The sequence below is a fragment of the Prenolepis imparis genome, unplaced genomic scaffold, assembly GCF_030444845.1.
Source record: "Prenolepis imparis isolate NDT839.2.m4 unplaced genomic scaffold, iyPreImpa1.0 SCAF_2, whole genome shotgun sequence".
In the NCBI taxonomy this organism is placed as follows: Eukaryota; Metazoa; Arthropoda; class Insecta; order Hymenoptera; family Formicidae; genus Prenolepis; species Prenolepis imparis.
Window position 1 is genome coordinate 6,072,081 of NW_028141160.1, and position 26,809 is coordinate 6,098,889.

The 26,809-nt window shown below is 33.0% G+C and overlaps 2 protein-coding genes across 11 annotated transcripts; one reads left to right on the forward strand and one right to left on the reverse strand.

Moving 5' to 3' along the window:
* Positions 1 to 410: 410 nt before the first annotated feature.
* LOC145932569 (uncharacterized) lies at positions 411 to 9,733 on the reverse strand. 10 transcript variants are annotated; one of them, XM_083031601.1, is made up of 4 exons: positions 9,471 to 9,730; positions 1,076 to 1,311; positions 748 to 978; positions 411 to 657 (listed from the first exon to the last, which is right to left on the reverse strand). In XM_083031601.1, the coding sequence occupies exons 2-3, from the start codon at positions 1,274 to 1,276 to the stop codon at positions 925 to 927; spliced, it is 255 nt and encodes an 84-aa protein (XP_082887727.1). In that variant the 5' UTR covers positions 1,277 to 1,311; positions 9,471 to 9,730; the 3' UTR covers positions 411 to 657; positions 748 to 924. The 10 variants fall into 10 exon arrangements, with proteins under 10 accessions (XP_082887727.1, XP_082887717.1, XP_082887718.1 ...); XM_083031591.1 differs by lacking the exon at positions 9,471 to 9,730 and adding an exon at positions 3,916 to 7,741; XM_083031592.1 differs by lacking the exon at positions 9,471 to 9,730 and adding an exon at positions 3,916 to 7,739 and having other exon boundaries at positions 748 to 1,001.
* A 7,984-nt stretch (positions 9,734 to 17,717) lies between these two features.
* Positions 17,718 to 19,772, forward strand: LOC145932574 (ejaculatory bulb-specific protein 3-like). The gene is made up of 2 exons (XM_083031607.1): positions 17,718 to 17,940; positions 19,344 to 19,772. The coding sequence occupies exons 1-2, from the start codon at positions 17,745 to 17,747 to the stop codon at positions 19,505 to 19,507; spliced, it is 360 nt and encodes a 119-aa protein (XP_082887733.1). The 5' UTR covers positions 17,718 to 17,744; the 3' UTR covers positions 19,508 to 19,772.
* The last annotated feature ends 7,037 nt before the right edge of the window (positions 19,773 to 26,809 follow it).

Here is a 26,809-nt window from a genome sequence, read left to right on the forward strand (position 1 = left end):
CTGCGACAGCGACCGCCAACAGCAATCGCTAGTGTGATACGGCCTTAAGATGTTACGTGGATGTCTAACAGTGGGTCCACAATAGGTGATTTAAGCCCTAAGCCTTAAGAAATTGATCAATCGCAGTCAAGTATGAGGAGAAAACTCGACTGTGATTGGTCAATTTCTTAAGGCTTAGGGCTTAAATCACCTATTGTGGACCGAGCGTAATGGAGGTTTTGAATCTCCATGGTGGACGCAGAGAGAAGCCTGAGAGAGGACATGCCGGCGATTTTCGTGGGACGCTTTAACTAGGCCGTACAGCAGCGCCGTACATCCACTTTTAGGAATTGGAACTACGTATCCACATCCACTTTTCGATACCATCGATTATTTGGTTCATGTCCGTGCTAAATACATCCACTTTCATTACGAGAAGTAAAATCTAAAATCATTTTTTACGCATGTGTGTCCACACATCTTATATCCATAAATTATAGATAAGAAATACATTTCGCGTATATAAATAAATAAAAAAAAAAAAATATATTGTATATATATATTTTATATAGGAGCCTGGCTCAAGATAAAAATATGCTTCTTTTGCGCCAGCCACGTTTTGCAACGCAACGGGTCTCCGTCTAGGCTACTCTGACCCAAACGATGTGCGACGTCATCCTAAAATATAGTAAAATATAATAAATCTATATATTATTTATCATTTAAACAAAATATTGTAAGGCCTATAACTTAGCCATTATGTATTACTTCTAAGTCACTCTGTATTAGCTATGTATGCTGTGTTCATGCGATAGGCCAGCGTGGTCCCTAGCAACGGGCATCTTTGCGATGGCGCTTGTTTTAAATAGTCTTCGAAAACGTCTCTAGCGGTGCAGACGTGCGCGTTATTAAAAGTATTTGTGATTCTTATTTCCATAATAAAACTCAACGATTTCCTTTGAGAACCGATTCCACGCTTATCCTTCTGCCTTCCTTATCCTGATCATTAAAATAACCAGGCTCTTTCAATATGAAACAAAATAATATATATGACATACGACCAACAAAGAGAGAGAGAGAGAGATTACGAACTAACCATCTCGCCATCGTCGAGGGAGAGGGTCTTCTCGGAATCTCGCGGACTGGGGGCGATGGGAATGTCCTGGGTAACGTCCTCCTGTATCTTGGAGATGGTGCTGGTGGTGCTCTCCTTCATCTGCCTATCACCGTCACCGTCAATGCTGCTGCTCATCTCCTGCCCGTAATCGTCGAAGCTGTCGGTGGTGACGAGCATCATCTCCGTGGAGGCTCCGGGCTCGATCCCGGGCTCGGCTATACCGTCATCGATCGATTCGATTTTTAATTAGATACGTAATTAAAATTTTTATCACTTATCTCAGAGCTGTCCACGTTTTGCACTTTTCGGCCGATTTCCGAGGCTCACCGCCTAGCGGCCCCCACTTACGCTCGAGACCTTAGCAACGCGTGGCCCGATAACCGTAACTAAGACGCACGGAGCTCTGTCTCAGGGACGGCGCATCTGTAACGCGATGCTGTTCCGTACCCCTTAACTCAGAGCTGTCCACGTTTTGCACTTTTAATTCTAATATAAATATAATCTAATAATAAATATATATAAATATAAGTATAAAATAATAATTAATAATAAAAAATAATAATTAAAAAATCGCGATTTTAAAAAACTGAAAATATTTAGTTAAGGGGTACGGAACAGCATCGCGTTACAGATGCGCCGTCCCTGAGACAGAGCTCCGCGCGTCTTAGTTACGGTTATCGGGCCACGCGTTGCTAAGGTCTCGAGCGTAAGTGGGGGCCGCTAGGCGGTGAGCCTCGGAAATCGGCCGAAAAGTGCAAAACGTAGACAGCTCTGACTTATCTAATTAAAAATTAACCGATTTATGTTGTGTTTGGTGTCATTTTAATCGCAAAAATCTCAATAATCCATTAAAATTATTTTCAAACCGATAAATTGCGAATTATACAAATTTTATTTTCTATAGTAACATGTCATATGATATGAAAGATTATAGATAAAGGGAGCCTCGCGAGAGAGACTTTGGAACTCTTTGATGATACGTCATCTCGTTCGCTCTTTATTCGTTCTCTTTCTGCCTTCGACGACATCGAGAACCTTTCCTTATCTACAATAAATTCACGAATGTAAATATCTTATAAATAAAAACTAAAACTTTTAATTTGCATTTTATCGGTTTAAAAATAATTTTAATGGATTAATGAAATTTTAGCGATTAAAATGACATCAAACACGACATAAATCGGATAATTTTTAATTAAATATGTAATTTGAATTACTTGTTTAGTGAAGAATTATACAATTTATGTTATAATTAGTCATTTTAATCGCAAAAATCTTATTAATCTAATAAAATTACATTCAACAATATAAAATAAAAAATATATAAATTTAGTACAAACAAAGGCCATTTGTCACATAAATAAAACAAGCCAGAAAAGTAAAATAAGAAATATTAAATCTCGGGAGAGATTTTAATGCTTGTTTACGAGATATGAAAGAAGAAAAGAAGAAAAAGAGAAAGAGAGAGAGAGAGAGAGAGAGAGAGAGAGAGAGAGAGAGAAATTTGGCTTTTAAATTTGTTACATTTCCTATATGTCATTTCAAAAATAATGTGTATAATATATTATATATATATATATATATATATATATATATAATATCTGAAATGGAAAATGTGTGTATATATACCAGGTGTCCCATTTTAAAGGATCCACTCAAATATCTCATTGTCAGAAACACTGCGTTAAATCGAAAAATGTTTCCTACAAAAGTTGTAGGGTTTCGAGGGGGATATAACATAGTAATATTCAGTGTGTGTGTGTGTGTGTGTGTGTGTGTGTGTGTGTGTGTGTGTGTGTGAAATTAAAAAGAATATAAATGTATATAAATGTATATAAATGTAAATATATAAATGTGAATATAAAATGGATATAAAATTATAATATAAAATGGATATATGAGTATATAAATGAATGTATATAAATGTGAATATAAATGAATATATAAATAAATATATGAGTATATAAAATTTTAAGGATCGCGAGAGCGCTTAGAAGAGATAGCGCGAGGCGTTTTATGAGAGAGCGAGAAATGGGGAAGGGGAACGCGATGCTAAGGACCAGAGATAGGTGCACGCGAGAAAGGGATAGCGCGAGAGCGCTTAGAAGAAAGAGCGTGAGGCGTTTATGAGAGAATGAGAGGCACATGTGAGAAAGAGATAACGCGAGAGGCGCACGCGAGAGAGATGTTCGCAAAGGAATCGGCGCTCCCTTCTTCTTCTTCTTCTTATAAATTACTGGCAACAGGATGACAAAATGATCCATCCATCAAGCCATAAACTGGTAAAAAAATATATATAATACTTCCAATGGCGCAGCGTCAAAAATAAAAAGTCCTCACAAATAGCAGCTCCAAACAAGTAAAAGCCTCCAAATGATCAAATGATCAAAGTCCAAGTCCATCAGTCCATGACTTACAATCATAAAGGAGGCACTAACTCAAGGAACAGGATCAAAGGTTCACATCACAATCTTTAAGGAAAGAACAAATCAGATTAATAACTTTAGGTTTAGGATCTTTCAAAAGCATAGAAATATCATAAGGAGGGAAAAACTTAAGCCTTTTAAGGGAATTTATCAAGTCACATCTCTGCAGGGAGAAAGCAGGACAAAACCAAAATAAATGATCCACAGATTGGGAAGGAAAACCACAATGACAAGCAGGACTAGAAACCAAATTGCACCTAAAAAGACTCTCATTCAAAGCATAGTGATTAACTCTAATTCTCGACAAGGAAGTAACAAAATTTCTTTTAAGATTAATTTTATGAAACCAAGTTTTAATGCCAAAAGAATTATGCAAATTAAAGTATTTCTTACCTTTGAAATTAGCCTGCGCGAGGAGAGCTCTCTGGGATCCACTAATGAACCTATGAAAGGCCAATTCATAAAAATCCGAATGTGGCAAATACTCAGGCACAAGTTTACCCCGAGAGGTCGCTCTATTAGCAAGAAAGTCAGCTGTCTCGTTACCCAAAATTCCCGAATGAGCGGGAATCCAAACTATAGTACAAATAAATCCCTTCATCTTAATATTATACAGAGCTTGAAGAATAGACAAAATTACAAAATTAGAAGATTTAAATCTATTAGGAGAAGAAATTGCTTCCACAACACTGCGAGAATCCGTAAATACAACTGAAATGTTAATAGATTTTTGTAAAATTAATTCAAGAACATATAAAATAGCAAAAACCTCGGCTGTAAAAACAGACGAAAACGATAATCTATATAAAACTTGTAAATTAATAGAAGGAGAATATAAAGCAAAGCCCACAAAATCAGAAGTACTTTTCTTAGAAGCATCCGTATAAAATATAGTTGAATTATTAATTAAATCTCTATATAAATCCATAAAAATAATTTGCGGAATTGAAGCACTCTTAATAGATTCCACAGCATTAGTTGAAGTAATTATTGTAGTAGGAGAGTTTACAATTGCCCAATAATTAGTACGGAAGAGAGGAAAAATATCAAACGACACAATTTTTGATTTATAACGAGAAAGACTATCAAATGCCTTAAACAAAAGAAAATAAAAAGAAGGACAAACTTTACGAAAAGAGCGAGAAAAATGACGTAACAAAAATAACTTATCAATTAATGGATGGTCCTCCTGAGAAAACACCTTCAAAACATATTTAGAAGTCAAATAAAGCAACCTATGATATAGAGAACCCTCCCCCGACTCCGCCAGAATAACATTCGTAGGAGTAGTCCGACGCAAACCCAAGCACAGACGCAAAGACTGAAAAACAACCAATTCAAGCTTTCTAAAAATCGAACCATTATTAAATGGATAAATAAAACATCCATAATATATAGTTCCCCTAATCATAGCCTTATAAATCTGAAGCAAAGTACGAGGATCCGCCCCCCACCAAGTACCCCTCAGGGCCCTAATAACATTATTGAGCTTCGTACACTTATCAGAGATATAATTAACATGCTCTTCGCCGCGCAACCGAGAATCCAATATGATACCCAAAAATCTATGAGAATGAACTGAATTGATTACACAATTATTCAACTTAACAGAATAAGAAGTAGGAGAAATTCTTTTCCTAGAAAAAACCATAAATGCAGATTTAGTAATTGAAGTAGAAAGGCCTCTGGAATCCAAATAACTAATACACCGATTAGCTGATTTTTCCAAGGACTTTATCGTCTTATCCGAGGATTGAGAGCTGGAGAACAACACAATATCATCAGCAAATTGAAGAATCTCACAATCAGGAAGAATGCAATCCTTCAACCTAGCTAAATAGATATTGAAAAGAAGCGGAGCCAATATGGATCCCTGCGGGACCCCTTTATAGGTATGACGTGCATCAATAATTCTACCATTAAATACTATTTGAAGTTTTCTAAAATGAACTATATTGTATATGAATTTACAAAGATGAGATGGAAGACCCAATGTTTCTAGATCAGACAAAAGAATGTGGGGCAAAACATTATCGAATGCACTGGTTAAATCTAAAAACAAACAAGCAGTACAATGCCCCCTTACAAAATTGATATTAATCTGGGTAGTAAGAATGGCCAAATTATCAATGCACTAAAATTACGAAATCCATATTGAAAATTAGGAAAAAATTTGTTGGACTCCAGCCACCAATTTAATCTCAAATACACAAGCCTTTCAAGTAATTTAAGAACGGAAGAAGTGAGAGATATCGGCCTATATTTACCACGAGATGCTTTGGGTATCATATATACAATAGACTCATGCCACGCAAAAGGAAACTCTCCCCCAAAAAACAAACCATTCAAAATACTCAACAAAATATATCTATATTTCAAAGGAAGCTTAAGAAGAATCAGATGATCAATCTTATCAGGCACTGGGGACTTCCTAGGTTTAAGAATACTAAAAATCCTATCAAATTCCTCCATTGTAAAAAAAGAGTCAAACAAATCACAACGAACAACAAATGACGACAAATAACAAATATCAAAAGGCCCAGGAGCAACATAAGGAGGACACAAAGCATCTATTTGATTAATTAAATTATCAGGAACAATAAAATTAGAGGTAATCGAGGAAGCAGATAAACCAAGACAACGATGTTTAAATCTCTTCACCATACTCCAAACTGAGGTCATAGAAGTCCTAAAATTAAGTGACTCACAATAAGCCCTCCAAGATTCACGCTTAGCCTTTCTGAAGACTTTTTTAGCCATAGCCTCCCGCCTCTTATACTCAAGATAGTTAGGATAATTCATAAGTCTACGATAATTCTTAAGAGCACGCTTCCTATGCTCCACCGCCTCAGAACACTCCCCATTCCATCAAGGTGAAGGAGGAGGGGCATGTCTAATCTCATTAACACGAAAATTTTTAGCCCTCTCGGAAGGGAGACCCGACCGAATGACCTCTCTCAAATGATCAAAAAAGATATTATATTTTGAAGTAAAGGTGATCTGTGGATCCCCAAGTCTATCCTCAAGCTCAGAAAAAGAAACATATAACGAACGCGTAAATTTCTTCCAATTCATTTTCTTATATTTACATTTATGTGAATAAAAACTTATAACATTGCAAGTGGAATTAATAGTAATGCAATAGTAATGCAAATAGGTAAATGATCACTACTGTACGAATCCTCCAACAAATTCCAACAGCAAACCGGGTACAACGAAGCAGAGACAAAAGCAAGATCTATAACAGAATTTAACTGATTAGGACGAGAAATAAACGTAGATGAACCATCATTTAAAGGAATCATATAATTATGAAGCATAGCACGATGAAGAGAGCTACCCGATGAATTAGTGACGGAAGACCCCCAACCCGGATGATGAGCATTAAAGTCCCCCAAAATCAATAAAGATGAATAATCTTTACAAGAATTCAAAAGCCCATCCCAGCCATCGAAAGGAAAAGTCCCCGGATGTCTGTAAACGGAAACTATAATCAAAGAACCCATCGAAATAGGAATTTTGATTGCCAAAGACTCTAATTGATTTTCCAATGAAAAAATATTCTCAACCAAAGAAAAGGGAATATAATTTCTAATAGCTATCATCAAACCCCCCGATCTAGAAGAAGGTCCATCAACACGAACAATATTAAAATTCTTAAGATTAATGGTATGCCTATCATCCAACCATGTCTCACAAAAAACCAAAACATCATAATCATCAAACAAGTCACCAATCGAATCCCTCTTATTTAAAAATGAATGGCAATTCCATTGTAAAATCCTCAACTGTCCAATAGTCCTGTCCTGATTCATAATTAGGGTAAAGAAGAAGGCAAGGCCGACACAGCCAAACCATTATTCACATCCGCAGCCACAGCAAGCGAGGATCCATCAACAGAAATATTCATCTTCTGCAAAATACTAGAAATTTGCAAAGTAAGCGAGTTATAATGAAATAAAATTTTCTTCAAAATATCACCATTATCAGTATCAACTGAATTAGAAATAATATCAGAATTAACAATAGATCCGCTTAAAATCTTGGTAATATTATTTTTACTCTTCTGGATATCTAAACCCTTACAATGTTCATTACAATAAGACAAACTATCTTTATCTAAATTATCATTATTAATATTAAAAGACTCTTCTGAGGAAAAAGAAACACTAGACGGAGCTCTATTTTTACTATTTTTCTTTCTCCAAGCCTTAACTCTCGGTATCCAAACCCCCCCCCCCCCCACCGACAAAGCCGAAGACGACGAGGACGAAGAAGAAGGAATATACAATGCCTGTGCCGACGAAGGCGGAGACTCTTCTGAGGAAAAAGAAACACTAGACGGAGCTCTATTTTTACTATTTTTCTTTCTCCAAGCCTTAACTCTCGGTATCCAACCCCCCCCCCCCCCCCGACAAAGCCGAAGACGACGAGGACGAAGAAGAAGGAATATACAATGCCTGTGCCGACGAAGGCGGAGAGGACATACTAGCAGCTACTCCCGCATAAGAAGCACCACGAAAATCACCCAAACGCTTCCCATCCAAATGGGAACCATTAATAAGAGGGAACTCCTCCAAGGAATTAGAGGGCACCTCAGACCGAGAAAAACCCTTCACAATATCCCTCGCATCCGATAATGTAATATTCCTATAAGCTGATATCATACGAATTTCCCTCTGCAGACTTAATTCAGGACACTCACGAGAATTCGCCGGATGGTTTCCCTTACAATTTACACACAAAGGTTCCCTGCGAGGACAAACAGTCCCCTCCTCATGTCTCTCATCACCACACAAAACACATCGAGACTTCCCCTTACACGTCGCACTCACATGTCCAAATCTAAAACAAGAATAACATTGAGATACTCTAGAAACATATGGATAGATCGGATAAGAAACGTGAAAAAGTGTTATGTATTTAGGAAGACGCTGACCTTCAAAAGTTATTGCCATTGTCAACGTAGGACTAAATTCAGCTTTCTTGCCAACGTCAATATTAGACTTATCATTATTATTCTTATCACTATTAACATCTTTACTTACAAGTGAATTCCTTCTAAAAAACCTCTTAACAGCTACTATTTTAAAAGGACTTTCTGAGCATTGTATAACATCCTCATCTGTCAAATCAAAAGGAACGTCCCTTATAATACCCTTACGAGAGATATAAAAAGGAGGAATAAAGGCAATAAGATCTTTATCTTTTAAGCACTGATTTTCAATTAACTTATTAGCCGCCTCCCTATCCTTCAAAAAAACAGCAACCTTCGAAAATCCAATTCTTTTAACCTCCAAAATACTCTCTTTCATAATATTAAAAATTACTTTTCCTACAAAAATTGGATGCAAAAGAGATCTAGGATTAGAAATCCTTTGAATGTGAACACTAAATGGTCCCTGATTATTGAACGAATATCGATTAGATAAAATCTCATTTGACAAAGATACTACGGAGCCAGTAACATGACTATTAGATGAAGATTGCAATAAATCTAGCTTACCAACATCATTCGAAGTCGCTCTTTTAACAGATGTAGAAGAAGGTTCAGAAGATACTCCCGCTATCAAATTTCTTTTTAAGCCCCTCGACTTATTATACCGAGATGAAGTGGCCCCCAGAGATATGCTCTCCTTACCGGCCTCATTCAAAGGTGCCACAGAGATTGGTCCTCCAGCTTCTTGAGAAAGTGAATTTAATGCATCTAAAACCTCTTGAGGTTCAGAGTCAATGTCCATGCATTCATTACGCATCTGAAAATTATCAGAATTAGTCATGTAACTATTACTAACACAAGTCCTATTCATCATAAATAAATAGGAACAAAAATTATATAATAATGGAAAAAGGGTAAAGAGATGTTAATTAATGAGTCAAGGAAAGAAATAGGAAAAAGGAAAGAAAAAAAAGAGAAGAAAAGAAAAGGAAAAGAATACAGCACCGACCCCAATATAATGCAAGTCACGGCGAACGCCGAAGCAAAATGGCCGACACTCTCACTCTCACAAAATTATAGCACGTGGCAATATAATGTTCCCTTTTATCGAAACAATTTCAATTCACAACAAACAGCTAGTACAGCTCGCGATACTACAAACAATAGACTCCATCAAAGGACGCGCAACTACATCCAAAAATATCGAAATTAAAATAATCTCCGTCAAAAATACTAATCGATCATCTGTCCGTGGCACTCAGTTTGCTTGCTCGAGACCGAATCTCGGCGCTCCCTAAACAATGAGAAAGAATCCCGCTTAGGGGGTGGGGGAAGGTACCGCAAAGGCTGCCGAATATCGGCGCGTAATGCAACATGGTCTTTTACCGCGAAAACACGTGTCCTGACGTGTCGTCGCGATAAGCGCGGCACCCAAGATTCCCATCCCCTCAGATAAAATCATACCCAGACAGCACAGAATATCCAATGGACGTCCAGTTTTGGTTTTTATTTAGTCCAAATGTCCATGGATATAATATGAATGTTTTAAGAATATCCATTATTAGACGTTCAAAGTATATTATATTTAGACGTTTTAAAAACATTCATTTTACGTACAGCACAGAACATTTCATTTACATTGCAGCAATATTATAATCTTACAAGTTGCAACGTAATATTGGAGAGACATTATAAGAATATGTAACTGTAATATTTTAAACGAAATATTACTGTAACATTCCAAAAAAATTATAAAAACAGTATTCATTAATCATTAGTTCTTTTATTTACCGCTATGTGACGCACGAGGCGCTATCTTTCCCGTATTTAAGATTTGTTATGAGAATTATATATAAAGCTTGCAAATATCGAATATTAAGATTATAATACCCGAATATCCAAGTATTACGGATAAACAAAATGAACTTACACAGTTTCAACAATTTTTTTCTTGTTTCTTTTGGATGTTTGCAAGATTTCTGCAATTTTTTGATGCTGTATGTGTACTAAAATATGTATATTCAGTACTCTAAACTCTAAATATATAAATTTACATATATACCTACACCTATCTACTCTATAAAATATACGTTCAATATTCAAAGCAGGTCCAATTTTAGTTCGTTTAATCCTTAAAATGGACATGTTTCGATTGTCCAGAAAAGTAACACTGGACATTTCTAAAATGTCCTAAAGATGTCGAAGGCTCTAATATGGATGTTATAAATACGTACAAAACGTCCAATATGTACATTTTTAATACGTTTTTAAAATGTCACTGTACTGTCTGGGTAGTAATATCTGTTTATGAGCTGCCGGACATCGGCGCGTAATACAATACGCTGTTTTGTTTATACCCGCGAAAAAATAAAACGCGATAAGCGCTCCCGCCCCCGTGTGACGTCATCCCCCCTCGCCATAGAGATCCCCCCCGCCCCGCGTGACGTCAACCCTCTCGCCGAGGAGAACCCCCCGCCCCGCGCCCCACTCGGAGGACCTGTGTTAGAACTCTCCTTATATCCCTACTGTTATCAAATTCTTATGACTTTTTCTTTATTACTTACCTGCATTAAAACTGAACCTATATGTGTCAAATCAAAACTGATAACCTAACGACATCATTCATGGAGCGACATCAACGCTGTCTTGCAATGAATGCTCGAAGTGTACATTTTCTGGTACATGCGCATTGAGAAGGTCGACGACGACCAAACTTGATCGATTTTTTATAAAAACAAACTTTACATTATAATATCTCCGTTTAAAAAGCACATAGAGAAAAAATAAAGGCACTTTTATTATATAATTTGAACTCAATCTATCGATTGAGCGTAGTAAGAACTCGATCGCTTCAGCCGTTATTACGTATCTGAAATATGTGATACTCTCAACTGTCTGACTCGCGTATAATACACACGGCATGCCTCGTGGTCGCTACGTAAAGTAAAGCTACGCTTATTAAACTTGGCGCGAGACACTACCGTGTGTCTCTTGATTAGATTTATCCCACATTGCCACGGTGCTTTTAATATAATATAAAATTATGTAATTTTATATGAGAACGTTATGTAACGTTTAATGCAAAACTACATTTATATATAGACAAAAATAATTCTTCAACATATACAAAAGATACAAAGCCATCAACAATCTTTGTCTATGCTTGAACACACTTAGCATCAAAAGTTGCAAGCATATCGAATTATAAATTATTATTATACAGTAGACATATATAATTATAGACTTTGTTATATTGAAAGCACTGGACAATATGGATTGTATGATGTATACAAATTATTAGAAAATTATTTCGTATTTTACGATATCATAATTCCTCAAGAACACCTATGACTGCCGCTTAATAAAATCAATCTTTGACCTACGTGAGAGTAAACGTAAACATTTAGATCAAAGTGAAAGTCATTTAAGTTGCATCCATTAAAACGAATAATTATATGATTTTATATTTCTTAATGTGAATCAATTATATAATATAGTGTTTACTACCAATGTTAAATTTTACAGATTTACTTACTTTAATTCCCGTAAAGTAGTGGGCAGGCTACCATAAGGCCGGTTTCACCATCTCCGATTAACTCAATCGGCCGATTGAGTTAATCGGAGATGGTAAAACCGCGCGCGGGCCCATAGATAAATTAAATCCTGAAGGATGACGTTAAACAAATGATTGATATTTGGATACAACAGCATTGTTCTATGCTAAATGTGCCACGAGATTATTCTAGCGATCACGTGAAAATATCAAAAAAAGTTTCACGACAAATTGAAATATTCGGACATTATATGTTATATCAATTACTTATACAATGAAAATAAACATTGATTTTAATTTCTTAACTGAGTTATTGAGTTTCGGGGGGGGGAAGGGAATCGAATCCTGAGTTGAAAATACTATAGTATTAATACTAATATTCAATGCAGGATTCGATTCCGTTAAACAATCAATATAATTAGGAAATTAATATTGAAATTAATATTTATTTCCATAGGATGAGTGTAATTGGTATAACATATATAATGTCCGAATGTTTCAATTTGTCGTGCAATTTTTTGATATTTTTAATTTGTCGTGAAACTATTTTAATATTTTAATACTAACCAATGGATAATATTAAAGTATTGGTAACTGCAGTAGTAATTGGATAGTATTAATACTACTATTCAACTCAGGATTCGATTGCGTTAAACAATCAAATAGTTAAGAAGTATCTTTTAATGATAATAATTAATAGTTAAAAATACTCTTCACTGATAAAGATAAATGGATCATTGTCAACATACAATAAATATGTAAAAATTTTTATTTTAATATGTGTATATATTTTTTATTTATAAAAATTAAAATTATATTCCACACATTACAAACAATAATATTTTCTTAAATTGTTCTGCAATATTCTTGTTTATATTAAACGTATATATATAATTATTATTTTTCTAACTAAGATCAGTTTAAGTTTATACAATTTTGTAATTTGCTTAATTTTTGCAGAGCTTTATTCTTTAATTCATTTATTGGCTCGAAATATAATTTAATTGTATAAGTTTGCATTTTCTACTATTGTATATGTCCAATTTCTAATACAGTTTGTACATTAATTTTATATAAATTAATAAACTTTTTATAAATTTTATAAATTTTTAATAAGATTCTATAATATTATTTTGTTTAAATACAATGTATCGATTTTTACAATGATTCTATCCAACAAATCTTGCATCGTTGGAAAAATGTGTAACTTTGCAGGATTCATATATATATATAAAAAGACTAATAAATGTGCACGCAGTTTTAATTAGTTTATTCTTTTTCTTATAAGCAAATAAGGTACAAACCCAGGTAGAACATAAAACTCATAATGACGTCATTATGATGTCACTAAAATGTCATTTTGAAAAAATCATAATGATCTCATTTAATACATTTTTAGCAACGTTTTGATGACTTATTTTTGATTTCATATCCCGTGTGGAAATTTTATATAGGCTATAACCGGACCCTATAAAGGTTTCCTAACTTTATTTGAGGCCCGAGTTAGGACGCCCATCTTGGCCCAATTTCGAGATGTCACGCTCTTTTATCTAGGGCCCTTATTGCTTTCCAAACTTGGGCCAATATGGGCGTACAAATTTTGGCTTGGGCCAAAAAAGATATATTCATATATCCATTTCGAAATTTTTTAACTTGTTTTTAACTACATGCAACTTATATAATGATTCTATCTGAAAATTAGGCGTTTTATAATGGATTAAATGTTTTCTCGTATTTGAAAAACACACTTACCTTGGTGGGACTCGAACTCGGGACTTCTGGATCGTGAACCAACTGCCTTACGTGGTAGACTACTTTTTAATTTAATTTAATGTAAGTGTTATATCTGCATATGTCATAACCAGCACAAATATATAATTTTTCAAAAATTATCTTAAGAAACAAATTCAGTTTAAAAAAAGTAATAAAATTTCGAAATGGATATACAAATATTTTTTTTTAAATGTCAGGTCAATGTCGGAAACCAGTGTCGGCTCAACACTGGCACGTAGCATTGGATCGATCACATGTATAAGTTAATTATTTAGTATCACAAAAAGTAAACAGTTTGAATAAACTTTAGATAATTGAGTCATTTCTTTATGTGTATTTTAAAAAATGTATTGATTGCATCGTTTACATCAAAAGTAGAGTAAAAGAACTTTTCATTTTTTCTTCCACTTCTTACGAACACATGTACTTTTTTATACAAAATATTAATACATATCCTAGATAGAACATAAAACTCATAATGACATCATGATGACGTCATTTAAAAGTGATTTTGGAAAAAATTTTTATACATATATTACAGTTATTTATTTATTGTTCACATATATTCTAACAATTATTCAAGCAACATAAACTTTTTAAAAGTCATATAATGTGCAATTATTTTATATTAAGGGGATTTAAATCTAATGATTACTTTTGTCATCTTTAAATCATTTTTGAATCATTTTTGTCCAGATAACTTTTAAGTGATGAATAAAATCATGATGATGTCATTATGACGTCATTATGAGTTTTATGTTCTACCTGGGAACTTTATGAACAATCCTCGTATATTATTTGTCATATTTTTTGTTTTAACTTTCGATATTTTATGATAATATTTTATATTTTATGTTTTGCGATATTTTATGGTTTTTACTATTTTTTATTAATAACAGAGGCCTGCAAAATGAAGGGTCTTAAGACATGTTTGAACAAATAAAGCAGTTTTCTATGTAATTTTGTGCGCTGAATCCGAATCCGGCCTCATTTGCCCATCACGTACGTCAGGTTTCCGAGATAAATAAAGTCAAAAGTGTCAAAAATAACGATTTTGGGCAACTTCATGCATTTATTTTACAGACAGAAGTTTTTTAAATATTTCTGATAATGTCATCGCATAGCACTAGTCTTCTCCTTTAAAATCCATTTTTAATTGTCTTCGTACAATATTTTGTTCCCGAGATATCTCGGAAATCTCACGCGATGGGCAAATTCTGAGGTCAGATTCGAATTCAGCGCACTAAATTACGTAGGAAACTACTTTGTTTGCTCAAACATTAAAACCATGCAGACCTGTGTATATAACTTCATGTACATATAAATCAAGGTGGAGTAATCAAGATAAAATCTGTTTACTTGCTAAAAGATTAATATTACATAATACAATATCTCTTTATCCAATCGTCTATTTATACAATCGTTAATTTATACAATCGTTTTTTAATTTATACAATATTAATTCAGAGTTATAATTTTTTTTGTAGTGATTATAAAACTTCTTTTTCAAATTAATGTACTGTAAAATATTTACAATAAAATTTACTGTTGAATTATTGATTTATAAATTCAAGTGAAATAATTTTTGTGTTACATAGATATAGTATATAGTATATCGTATATTCAAAATTCTTTTCGTTGATGTGACCTTGTAGTGATAGCAAATATAAATATTTCGAGCTTTTCTCCTCATAATTTCATCATATCATTATTAAATTTCAAGTATTTTGTGAGATCTGCAGATTTCTATCAATTGTGACGAATACCTACGGCAAATTTATCATCAATATAGAATATTGGTACACACTATAAGCTCGAACTAAAATTTTATTCTGTTTTTTTATCATTGATTATATTTTGTTATTACTTTTATACTTTATTACCATAAAATTATTTTTTGATACAATTTCTTGATACAATCACGAATCACGTTATAATATTTAATCTTTCTGTCTTGTTCTTTTATTGAGAGCTGAGCTTTTAAAATAGCAATGTCACACCTCATATAATTTCAATATTCAAAATAATTATGTTATTGATTTCAGGCAATTGGTGTGATATCGCGAGGATAATAACAACTGTTTTAATAAAAAAAATTGTGACCTCTTCTAATTAAATTTTTTCAAGGAAAGAGTTAAACAAATATTTTTACGGTGCACTTTATGATACATTATTATTTTTACGATTTTAATGCCAAGTAAGATAATAATTTATATTGCAACTCTATAGAGACGATCATTGTGTTGATTTTCTATATACATATACATATACATATACATATACATATACATATACATATACATATACATATACATATACATATACATATACATATACATATATATATATATATATATATATAATTGTAAAATTTATATATAATGTGAAAAATAATGTTTTTGTCTCTGTTTTTGTTTTGAATATGTATTTCTGGTTCAATATTAATCACAAAAATGACACAAGAATATGTGTGAGTCTAATTGAATATTATTTTTATTAAATTGTATAGACTCACACATTCTCTAATTAAATTTTTTTTGTATTTTTATAAATATTATAGAAATTATAATAATGTATATGTATTTTTATTACTAAGAATAGAAAGTAATTTACTAATAATGTATTTTTATTTTTAAAAATAAAAATTGATTTTTTAAACAAAATTAATTCACTAATAATATGACAGACTTTTTTATTAATAGAATATTTTTAACTTATAATAAATTTTTGTAGCAAAATTAATCTACTCTTTCAAAGTTAATCAGTTAGATTAACTGGTATTATCTTTTCAGATATTGTAACAAAACTTATCAAAATTGAATATCATTAAACATGTTAACAAAGAAAAGGACATTAATGATATATATTAAATTGAAAAAAATACAAATATAATGACAGGAGAGACAAATGTTGAAAACTATAATTGGGAGGAATTTATCATAAATATTATTTAAAAAATATTAAATTACATGAAACAAATCACTCTGTTATAAGTAAACACAAAATAAAATATGGACATGAATTTGATTGGACTAAACTCAATATATTACATAATGAGAAACATGTGCGTAAGAGAGAAATTGCGGAAATGTTCTACATTAAAAAATTTAAGAATACAATTAATCTTCAAAAGGACACTGAGAGCTTAAATAATATTTATGATAAAATAATAAAGGTCGTGTAATAAGTTTTCTAATATTGTTAGTTATTGACAATGTTTCTTACTGACTTAACGTTCTCGCCTTTTAATGTTGACAACATGTGTGAGCGAATCTTTTATTTGAACATGCTTGTCTAAGATTTACATTTATAACGTATGTACTCTTTCTATATCCAACTCATTCTATGTATATTACTATCTTTAAACCGTTTAGATTTATAAGTTTAATTTTCAATTGTATTATTTTAGTGTATACTTGAAAAGGACCACAACCATATGGTCGAAACGTCGTAACTTTTAATAAAGTGTAAAAATTTGTGCTAGTTTGGTCGATTATTTTCAATATTGATCCTTTGATTAATCTACTAGCGATATTAAAATAATTTATTGTATAAATATAATAAATATAATAAATATGATAAATGTTATATAATAAATATAATAAATAATAAAAATGTATATATAAATCAACATATAAAGATAAATTTTGTAATGCAAATTCATAAATTCATAAAACTTTTTTATACGCAGTTTCCTGATAAAATTTATGTTACTCTATCTGATGAATAGTAATTACATAACACATTGCTAAGTTTTTTTAAAAATATTTACATTATTAAAGACACGCAACCGTCATTTAATTGACCAATCATCATTAAATTAATTATTCATCATGCACTATCATTATATTGCACATAATAATTTGAACAACTTTTTGTTTCGATCAAAACGTATATAAATGGAATGTACATCCGAATCGATCATTCAGTATCTTTTTCACGAGATAGTAAACGAAAATGATTCGGCTAAACTGCATCGTGATACTTATTGGTATTGCATTATTGTGCGTTTTCGCAGAAGAGCTTTATACTGATCAATACGATTATATCGACGTAAAGAATATTCTCAATAACGAAAACCTGCGGATCCAATATTACAACTGTATAATGGAAACTGGACCATGTATAACAGCAGATTCAAAATTTTTTAGAGGTATATTAATATATATATATATATATATATATATATATATATATATATCAGAGTATTATAATGTATATTTTTTTACAATAGATTCTTTGGTCAATTTATGGAAACAATTTTTCCTTGACAAATAAAAATAAAAAGATAACATTTTTTTCACGAAAACAAAGCTTCTTCTATGAGGAAGCAATATAATATCAAAAAATCTATATTATATCTGTTTTTTAACAATATTTAACAATTGCGTATACATAAAAAAATTTTTAAATATAATGAGAAAATATCAATGACAAAATAATGTTTCTTAATTAATCTTAAATAAATGTTACTTTATTAAATTTTAACTCTCGAATTAATTATATAATATTAAAAATGAGAAAATTGTAAATATTGCAATAGTGACATGTTTTAATTTTTTTCTTTTTAAGGAAAAACTTTATTACTTACTTAAAAAATCTATCATTCAAAAATTATATTAAATATAAATAATTTACACATTAAATGTAAAATTATATATATTGTATATACATATACACTAGCGGATCCTGACGTCGATAATGGGGGGGGTTTCTGCAAAATTATTTGATTTAATATTTTTGGTTTCATGCTTAGCTTTTACTCCAGGATCAACGACGTCGATAGCTCTTTAACGTTTGTTTTTCTTTACTTATATTTTTTAAACGGATTCAGCAAAACTGTTTCTTTTAATTTGCAAGGAAGAATTTTAACCCCCCCCTCCCCCATCCCCCAGGATTCGCCAGTGTATATATCTATATACACTGAAAAAGAAATTTGTTAACTTGACTAAATCTTTCAACTGAATTACTATTTTGTTAATTGAACATATATTAACATTTAAGTCAAATTTGTTAGATTTAATATGTTATATTTAATTTAAATATTTCTATATGTTCAATTAACAAAAATATTTAGTTGAAAGGTTTAGTCAAGTTAACAAATTTTTTTTTCAGTGTACATATATGTGTTTAGATATTCCACCGACAAATTTTTAGAGATTGTCCCCAGATCCATTTGCAAAAAGTGATCCTTAGGGTAGCTCCGACAATCTCTAAAAATTTGTCGGTTGAATATCCGAACACTCTGTATATGTGCGTGTGTAGGAAATATTGCATACACTAGCTATCAATTAGATATACTAAATCTTTTTGCTTTACTACTAATGTTGTAGTATATTTTAATTCTATATTATTATAACTATATAATTGTAATTTTCTTAAGTTATTTTCATATTTAGTTAGTAGTTTATTATTCAGAAACAAGAGAAATATTTATAAACTTAATATTTATTATAAATTAAAATAAATTGCTCTCTCTCTCTCTCTCTCTCTCTCTCTCTCTCTCTCTCTCTCTCTCTCTTTCTCTCTCTCACCCTTTTTTTGTTTCGGTTTCAGATATTGCTGGCGAAGCTATACAAACACAATGTAAAAAATGTACTGAAAAGCAAAAGGAAATGATGGACACAATAGTCGAGTGGTATACACAAAATGAACCCCAGCAATGGGAGAATATTGTTAGGAAGAGCTTAGAGGATATGAAAAAGAAAAATGCTGCTTAATATATAATATATAATTGTTAACAAATGTTGCAAAAGGTGACAAGAATAACGACAGAATTTGAAAAATTAATTATATATCTATAAAATTATGAAATTATTAATAAATTCCTTATATTTAGAGATTTTTTTATTTAAAAGGAAACATAATGCTATACATTTATCACTAATAATAAATTGTTATTATATAATCTATTAATAATTGTATTGTAGTATTATGTTATTGATGAGATAATAAAGTTTTATTACATATATGTGTGCAAAATAATTTTAACTTTTTACGTATGTTTTATTACAACCATCAATTTTTGTAATATATTGCATATATACCTACATATATTATTTGTATAATATAATATTTATGTTTCTTTTATTTGTAATATTTTTATATTAAAAAGAATGCGCGCACGTGCACACATGCACGCACAGTATAGTCTAAAATCGAATCTTTTTGGTAAAAAACTTTTCTTCTGAATTTTATTTCAAATAAATATAAATACAGTATTTTTGTATAATGTTCTATTATCAAATCATTATAAATTATTATTATTTATTATTTTTTCTAATTAATTATCAGTAAATACATATCATACATTTAAAATATTGCATACTCAAAATTTAACATTATTCGCATTTGCAATGTTGCGTTTATATCAATTAATTTTACAATTTACAGTTTTATTATTATTATTAATATTTAATTTCAAATAATAATAATTACATCGTATATACTTGATACATTACGGAGAACATGTCTCAAGGTAAATATTTTTATATTTTACTATATTTTCTTTATTTTTGAAATACTAATAAGTTTTAAGATTGAAAAACGTACAACTTTCAATAGAAAAATCTTTTATTAACTTACAAAAAAGCTTTTACAAGTTTCTAAATATTTCTGTAAACTAATATTAAATCTATAATAATCATTAATATTTATATATTAATTAAATTGTATTACATTATATTATATTGTGTATTTATGTTTACGCTTTTTAAAAATAATTTACATTTTTTAGATACATCATTTTTTAGATAGATTATGCATTCTATCGAATTCTCTGATGAAATTTAAAGAGAAACAGAAAAGAAAAATATACTATACGCAAAACAATTAGGAGAGCGCTTTAAAACTTGCAAAATTTGATGATTTTTAAAAAGCCATATCTCAGCTTAGGGAGATCGTAGGATAATGTTTCTGGGCGCATTTTAACGAGTGAAGCCTCGACTTTAAAGTGGGATAAGGTTGCATTATTCGTCTTGTTAAGTGAGAGACAATTTTGCGCGCATCAGATGAATCCCCACCTGGGGACTTCTAGATACATTTAGTTATTTTTAGTTATGTTTAGTTACTTTTGGTTGTGGCCGCCCGCCCCGAAAAGGAGCCGCTCAGCTACTGTCTCTACTGTATGTGGTCACGCTCAGCAATAAGACTGATCATAAATAAAAGGACGTTTAAGTGAGACCACAGTGCATACTCATTTTTCCCTAACCCGATATCCTCGAACGTTATCAAGTTATGGGCCCAGTTCACGCTTGAGTCGGGTAAGCATCAAATATTAGATAGATTCTTTGAGAGTGAGCCTCGTGTCGGCATTCCTACAACGCAAAAATGGCGGATGCGGAAAAATATAAGATTCCCCTTTTTGACGGAACTAACTTCGGAAATTGGAAGTTCAGGATGGAGACTCTGTTGAACGAGCTCGACCTGTTGGATTTTGTCAGACAGCCATTTCACAGCAGGATCGAATTTTCGGAAAACGACTCGGCCGCGGAAAGAGGCCGAAAGGACACGGAACTGAAAAATTTAGAAAAACGTGACCGGAAGTGTTGTTCTCAGATAAACGCGTCGCGGACAGCCATTTGGAATACGTAAAGGATTGTGACAGTGCGCACGGGATTTGGTCGGTACTAGTCGAAACATTCGAGAGGAAAAGCATAGCAAGTCAATTGCTGTTGCGGAAGAAACTTCTGCTAATGAAGTTCCATCCGAATCGCGAAACGATGGCAAATCATCTCCTAACCTTCGATAAAGTAATTCGGGAATTGCGTGCGACAGGCGCCAAACTCGAAGAGACAGACCTGGTCTGCCATCTGCTACTCACCATGCCGGCCGAATTCAGTCACGTGGTCACAGCGATAGAGACCCTGTCGGCGGAAAATCTAACTATTGGCTTCGTGAAGAATCGTTTAATGGACGAAGAGGTTAAGCGCATGGATCTCGGCAAGAAAAGACAGGTCTTAGCTGAACCGTCAAATGTATTCGCGGTACGAGCGAACAAATACAACTCTGCTGACAATACTTCGAAAGGCGGAGGAAACAAATTCAAGATTCAGTGCCATAAGTGCGGTGGTTTTGGTCATAAACGAGCTGATTGCAAAAAGAAAGAAAACAGTCAAAGCAATCATTCAAAGTCGGCGAATACGGCTGTAAGTACTCAAAAAGAGGATAAAGCAAATTCAGAATTCTGTTTTTCAGCTCATACTAACGAGTGTCAAGTCTTCGACTGGGCTCTGGACTCAGGCGCAACAGAACATCTCGGCAATGAAAACACGCCGATGAAAAATATAAGGTCATTGAAACATCCTATTAAAATTAGTTGCAAAATCCGGTGTCACTTTACAGGCGGACAAGTTTGGAGATGTCACTATATGTTGCGCAGTGAATGGAAAAAGAAACTACATAACCATCAAGGAAGTCCTGATGGTTCCCGGCTTGGATCATAATCTGCTGTCTGTGAGAAAATTGGAGAAGAAAGGCTTCCGCATAGTCTTCGAGAATGGAAAAGGAACAGTCGAGAAAAACGGACTTGTTGCTGCAGTGGCTACGATATCCAATAAACAACTTTACTTGCTGGATCTCCATAAAGAGGTAAATGCTTTCTTTTCAGAGTGCATCGAAACCTGGCATATGAGATTGGGACACTTAAAGTTTGATAGTGTCAAAAGGTTATCAAGCCTCGTGGAAGGAATGAATTTAAATACAGATTCACCGTCACCGAATGTATGTAAGGTGTGCGTTGAGGGCAAACAGACCAAGTTACCTCACAATCAACCAAGAAACCGTGCTACTCGGCCACTGGAACTCGTACACAGTGATTTAATGGGACCAATCACACCAACCTCGTATGACGGATGCAAATATATAATCACGTTCCTCGATGACTATACACACTTCACCGCTGCTTACTTGTTAAAGTCAAAGACCGAAGTGTTTCATTATTTCAAGATTTATGAAGCAATGGTCACAGCGCATTTCAATTGCAAGCTAAGCAGATTTCATTGCGACAACGGAAGGGAATACGTGTCAAAAAACTTGAAAGGTTATTTCGAGGGAAAAGGTATCTCAGTTGAGTTCACCATAAGGTATACGCCAGAACAGAATGGTGTGGCCGAAAGGCTTAATCGTACAATCTGTGAAAAGGCAAGGTGTCTACTTTTGAACTCTGAACTGAGCAAAAGTTTCTGGTCGGAGGCGGTAAGGACAGCCATTTATCTACTAAATCGGAGTCCGACGAGTGCACTAAAGGGAGAAGTTCCTGCTACACTGTGGTATGGTGTAAAACCGAATCTTAAGAAACTGAAAGTTTTCGGTTGTCTGGCATATCTGCACCTTCCAAAACAACTGGTAGTTGGAAAATTCGACTCAAGATCTATTTCGTGTCTAATGATTGGATACATCACAAATGGATACAAGCTTTGGAGCCCGGAAAATAACAAAGTGTACTATGGAAGAGACATTAAATTCGACGAAACGAAGTTCAGGGTAAACACTACGGACACTGATCTTTGGCTTCCCGTACATGAAAACTGCGAAGAGGATACCAGGATTGACAATCGGGTCACAGTGGATGCTGTTAGTGACGACTCTTCTGAAGATGAGTTCTACGGTGCACAAAACGACGGCGACATGTCCTCAACTAGAGACGCAGAAAAGAAATCAATGGAGGGACCACGTCGCAGTGCACGCCATACTTCTAAGCCAAAATATTTAGATGACTACACAGTGATGGCTTACAATGCTGAAACTTATTTAGCAAACGTACCAGGAAGCTTCAGTGAAATCTACTCTCGCGAAGACAAGGAGGAATGGCTGCAAGCTGTCAATGAAGAAATAAGTGCCCTGAAAAGAAACAATACCTGGAGTCTGTGTGATTTACCGGAAGGGAAGAAAGCCATCAACAGCATGTGGATTTTTAAGGTCAAGTGTGATGATTCTGGTAACATTGAGCGTAGAAAAGCAAGGTTAGTGATAAAAGGTTGTTCTCAACGACCTGGTTTTGACTATAGTGAAACATACGCACCCGTTGCGAATCTAACAACCTTGAGATTTTTATTAGCAGTTGTCAATGAAAGGAATTTGTTTGTTTATCAAATGGACGTGAAGAATGCCTTCTTGCACAGCGAAATTGAGGAAGAAGTTTTTATGAGGGTACCCGAAGGAGTTGAAGCATGTGGTAATCAAGTTTGTAAATTAAACAAAACACTGTAAGGTCTTAAACAGGCACCTCGTGCCTGGAATAGTACCTTCGATACCTTCATGAAAGCTTTAGGAATGAAAAACTCAGAAGCTGATCGGTGTTTGTACATTGGCGAATTCCGGAATGCGAAAATCTATTTGTTATTGTATGTCGACGACATAATTATTGCAGGGAACAATGAGAAAAAGATCCTAGAGATAAAGGTAGCTTTAAAAAATAAATTTTTCATGAAAGATTTAGGAAAACTTAACACTTTTCTCGGAATTAGAATAACAAACACTGATAAGGGCCTTTTTCTGAGTCAAGAGTCATATCTCAAGAAATTGTTAACTAAATTTAACATGAGTGATTGTAAATCTGTTAGAACGCCGATGGAATGTAACTTTGTAAACGACTGTCAAGACAATTTGAGTGAAAGTATACCATATCGAGAATTGGTAGGGTGCTTAATGTACTTGACGCAAACAACTAGACCTGACATTAGTTTTTCTGTTAATTACTTTAGTAGATTTCAGAGCGAACCAAAGGAAAATCATTGGAAAGGTTTGAAAAGAATCTTGCGATATATACAAGGAACTCTAAATTATGGACTGATGTTTTATAAGTCCAACAAGACAAGTAGAGAACCTTTGACTGGCTTTGCGGACGCTGACTGGGGAAGTATGGAGGATAGAAAATCTACCTCGGGTTATGTCTATCAATTGTTCGGAAACACAATCTGCTGGGCCACGCGAAGGCAAAATACGGTTGCTCAGTCTTCTACTGAAGCTGAATTTGTAGCGTTAGCGACATGTGCGACGGAATATCTCTGGCTGAAAAACCTTATGAAGGATTTCGATATAGCAAACGATTGTCCTGTGTTAATTTACGAAGATAATCAGGCGTGTATTCATTCGCTAAAGAAATGGGAACATAAACGCTTGAAACACGTCGATATTAAATATAACTTCGTAAAAGATTTAGTTGCTAACAAACATATCGACGTCAAATATGTTAGAACAGACGAACAGACGGCTGATATAATGACAAAATCTTTGACAGGAGATAAATTTGTGATATTACGAGATAAGCTCGGTCTTAAGATTAGCACGTAAGGATATTGTATCTCTTTCTTTAATTTACTCTTTGTGCGTAACAAACTATATGAACGTTGTAATTTTTTTTTGCTTTTGTCTTTCGTTAAATGCAAAATTGAGGCGGAGTGTTAAGTGAGAGACAATTTTGCGCGCATCAGATGAATCCCCACCTGGGGACTTCTAGATACATTTAGTTATTTTTAGTTATGTTTAGTTACTTTTGGTTGTGGCCGCCCGCCCCGAAAAGGAGCCGCTCAGCTACTGTCTCTACTGTATGTGGTCATACTGTCATAGAACGCTCGGCAATAAGACTGATCATAAAAGGACGTTTAAGTGAGACCACAGTGCATACTCATTTTTCCCTAACCCGATATCCTCGAACGTTATCACGTCTAATCAAACAGTTTTTCTGGTGAGGCCCAAAATCAGATCGTGAAAAAATTCTGAAAATTTTATAACTTTGTAACCGTCCATGGAAAAAGCAGGGATGATTAGCTGATTTTGGGCCTCACAAAAAAAAAAAAACAGTTCGATAAGACAAATAATGCAATCTTACCCACTTTAAAGTCGAGGCTTTACCCGTTAAAATGCGCCCAGAAACATTGTCTTACAATCTCCCTAAGCTGAGATATGGCTTCTTAATAAAAATCATCAAATTTTGCAAGTTTTAAAGTGCTCCTTTAATTGTTTTGCGTAGTGTAGGAAAAAAATAAAATCCTTATTCAACAATATATGAAAATAATTGAAATAATATTATATAATTAATAATATTGAAATTAAATTTTTTTAACTTAAAAACAAAAGTATTTTTTGATCATTTTTATGAATTATTATTATACCTTTTAAGGCTCCTGGTACCTCGCCGACCATGTCGGAATCGTGACGTCAGAGGCGAGAAAACACGTTAAAAATTCTTAGATGCCATTTATCAAAATAAAAAAATATTTCGATGAAACAGCACTTCATAGATGGCTTTAGCACACTCTTAAAATACGCCGAAAACTATCCTTTTCCTTTTATAATCAATCAACAGCTGTAAAATATAATATTATGAGGCCCAGTCCGTCTGGTCTTTGCACATGCGCAATCATTCCGCATGTCAAAGTCTGATATCTCAATCATTTTACGATTGTTGATTGACTGTCAAGGGAAAAGAATAGTTTTCGGCGTTTTTTAGAAGTGTATATTAAAGAGATCTTAAGTGTTATTTTATGCAAATATGTTTTTATTTAGAAATGGCATCTAAGGCCGGTATTCATAGTCCGTTCTTATTTCAAGACCGTCTTAAGTAATGTCTTAAGATGCAAATACGGCTCTGTGATTGGTTAATCACATTTTAAGATTGTACTTAAGATATTCTTAAATATAAGAACCGACTATGAATACCGGCCTAAGAAATCTCAACGTGTTATACCTATTTCTCGCCTCTGAAGTTACGATTCCAATATGGCCGCGGTGAGCACCCAGAAGCCTTAATTAATTGAAAATGCAATAAATATAATTTTAAATCAAAATAAAATTATTATTACAATAAAGTTATTATTGTAAATTTTAAACACATTTCTCAATATCATATGCAAGAGCTCAGAATTATTATCTCAGCTTAGAAAATTAGCAGCAATCTTTACATTTCAATATATGATATCAAATCAAAATCGTTGTAATATATTTAAATTACATAACTGCGAATGTTTATGATTGACGAAATTATTAAATCCATAATAGTAACAAAATTTTATTAGAGATCG

Bases quoted from the DNA above. Each gene is read 5' to 3' on its own strand.
- LOC145932569 (XM_083031591.1), bottom strand. From the start codon at position 5,173: ATGGTTTTTTCTAGGAAAAGAATTTCTCCTACTTCTTATTCTGTTAAG. The intron at 1,312-3,915 runs GTAAGAAATACT...ATGACGGTATAG, and splicing joins CGCGCAGGCTAATTTCAAAG to CCGAGCCCGGGATCGAGCCC. The intron at 979-1,075 runs GTTAGTTCGTAA...TTTAATGATCAG, and splicing joins CCCTCGACGATGGCGAGATG to GATAAGGAAGGCAGAAGGAT.
- LOC145932574 (XM_083031607.1), top strand. From the start codon at position 17,745: ATGATTCGGCTAAACTGCATCGTGATACTTATTGGTATTGCATTATTG. The intron at 17,941-19,343 runs GTATATTAATAT...TTTCGGTTTCAG, and splicing joins AGATTCAAAATTTTTTAGAG to ATATTGCTGGCGAAGCTATA.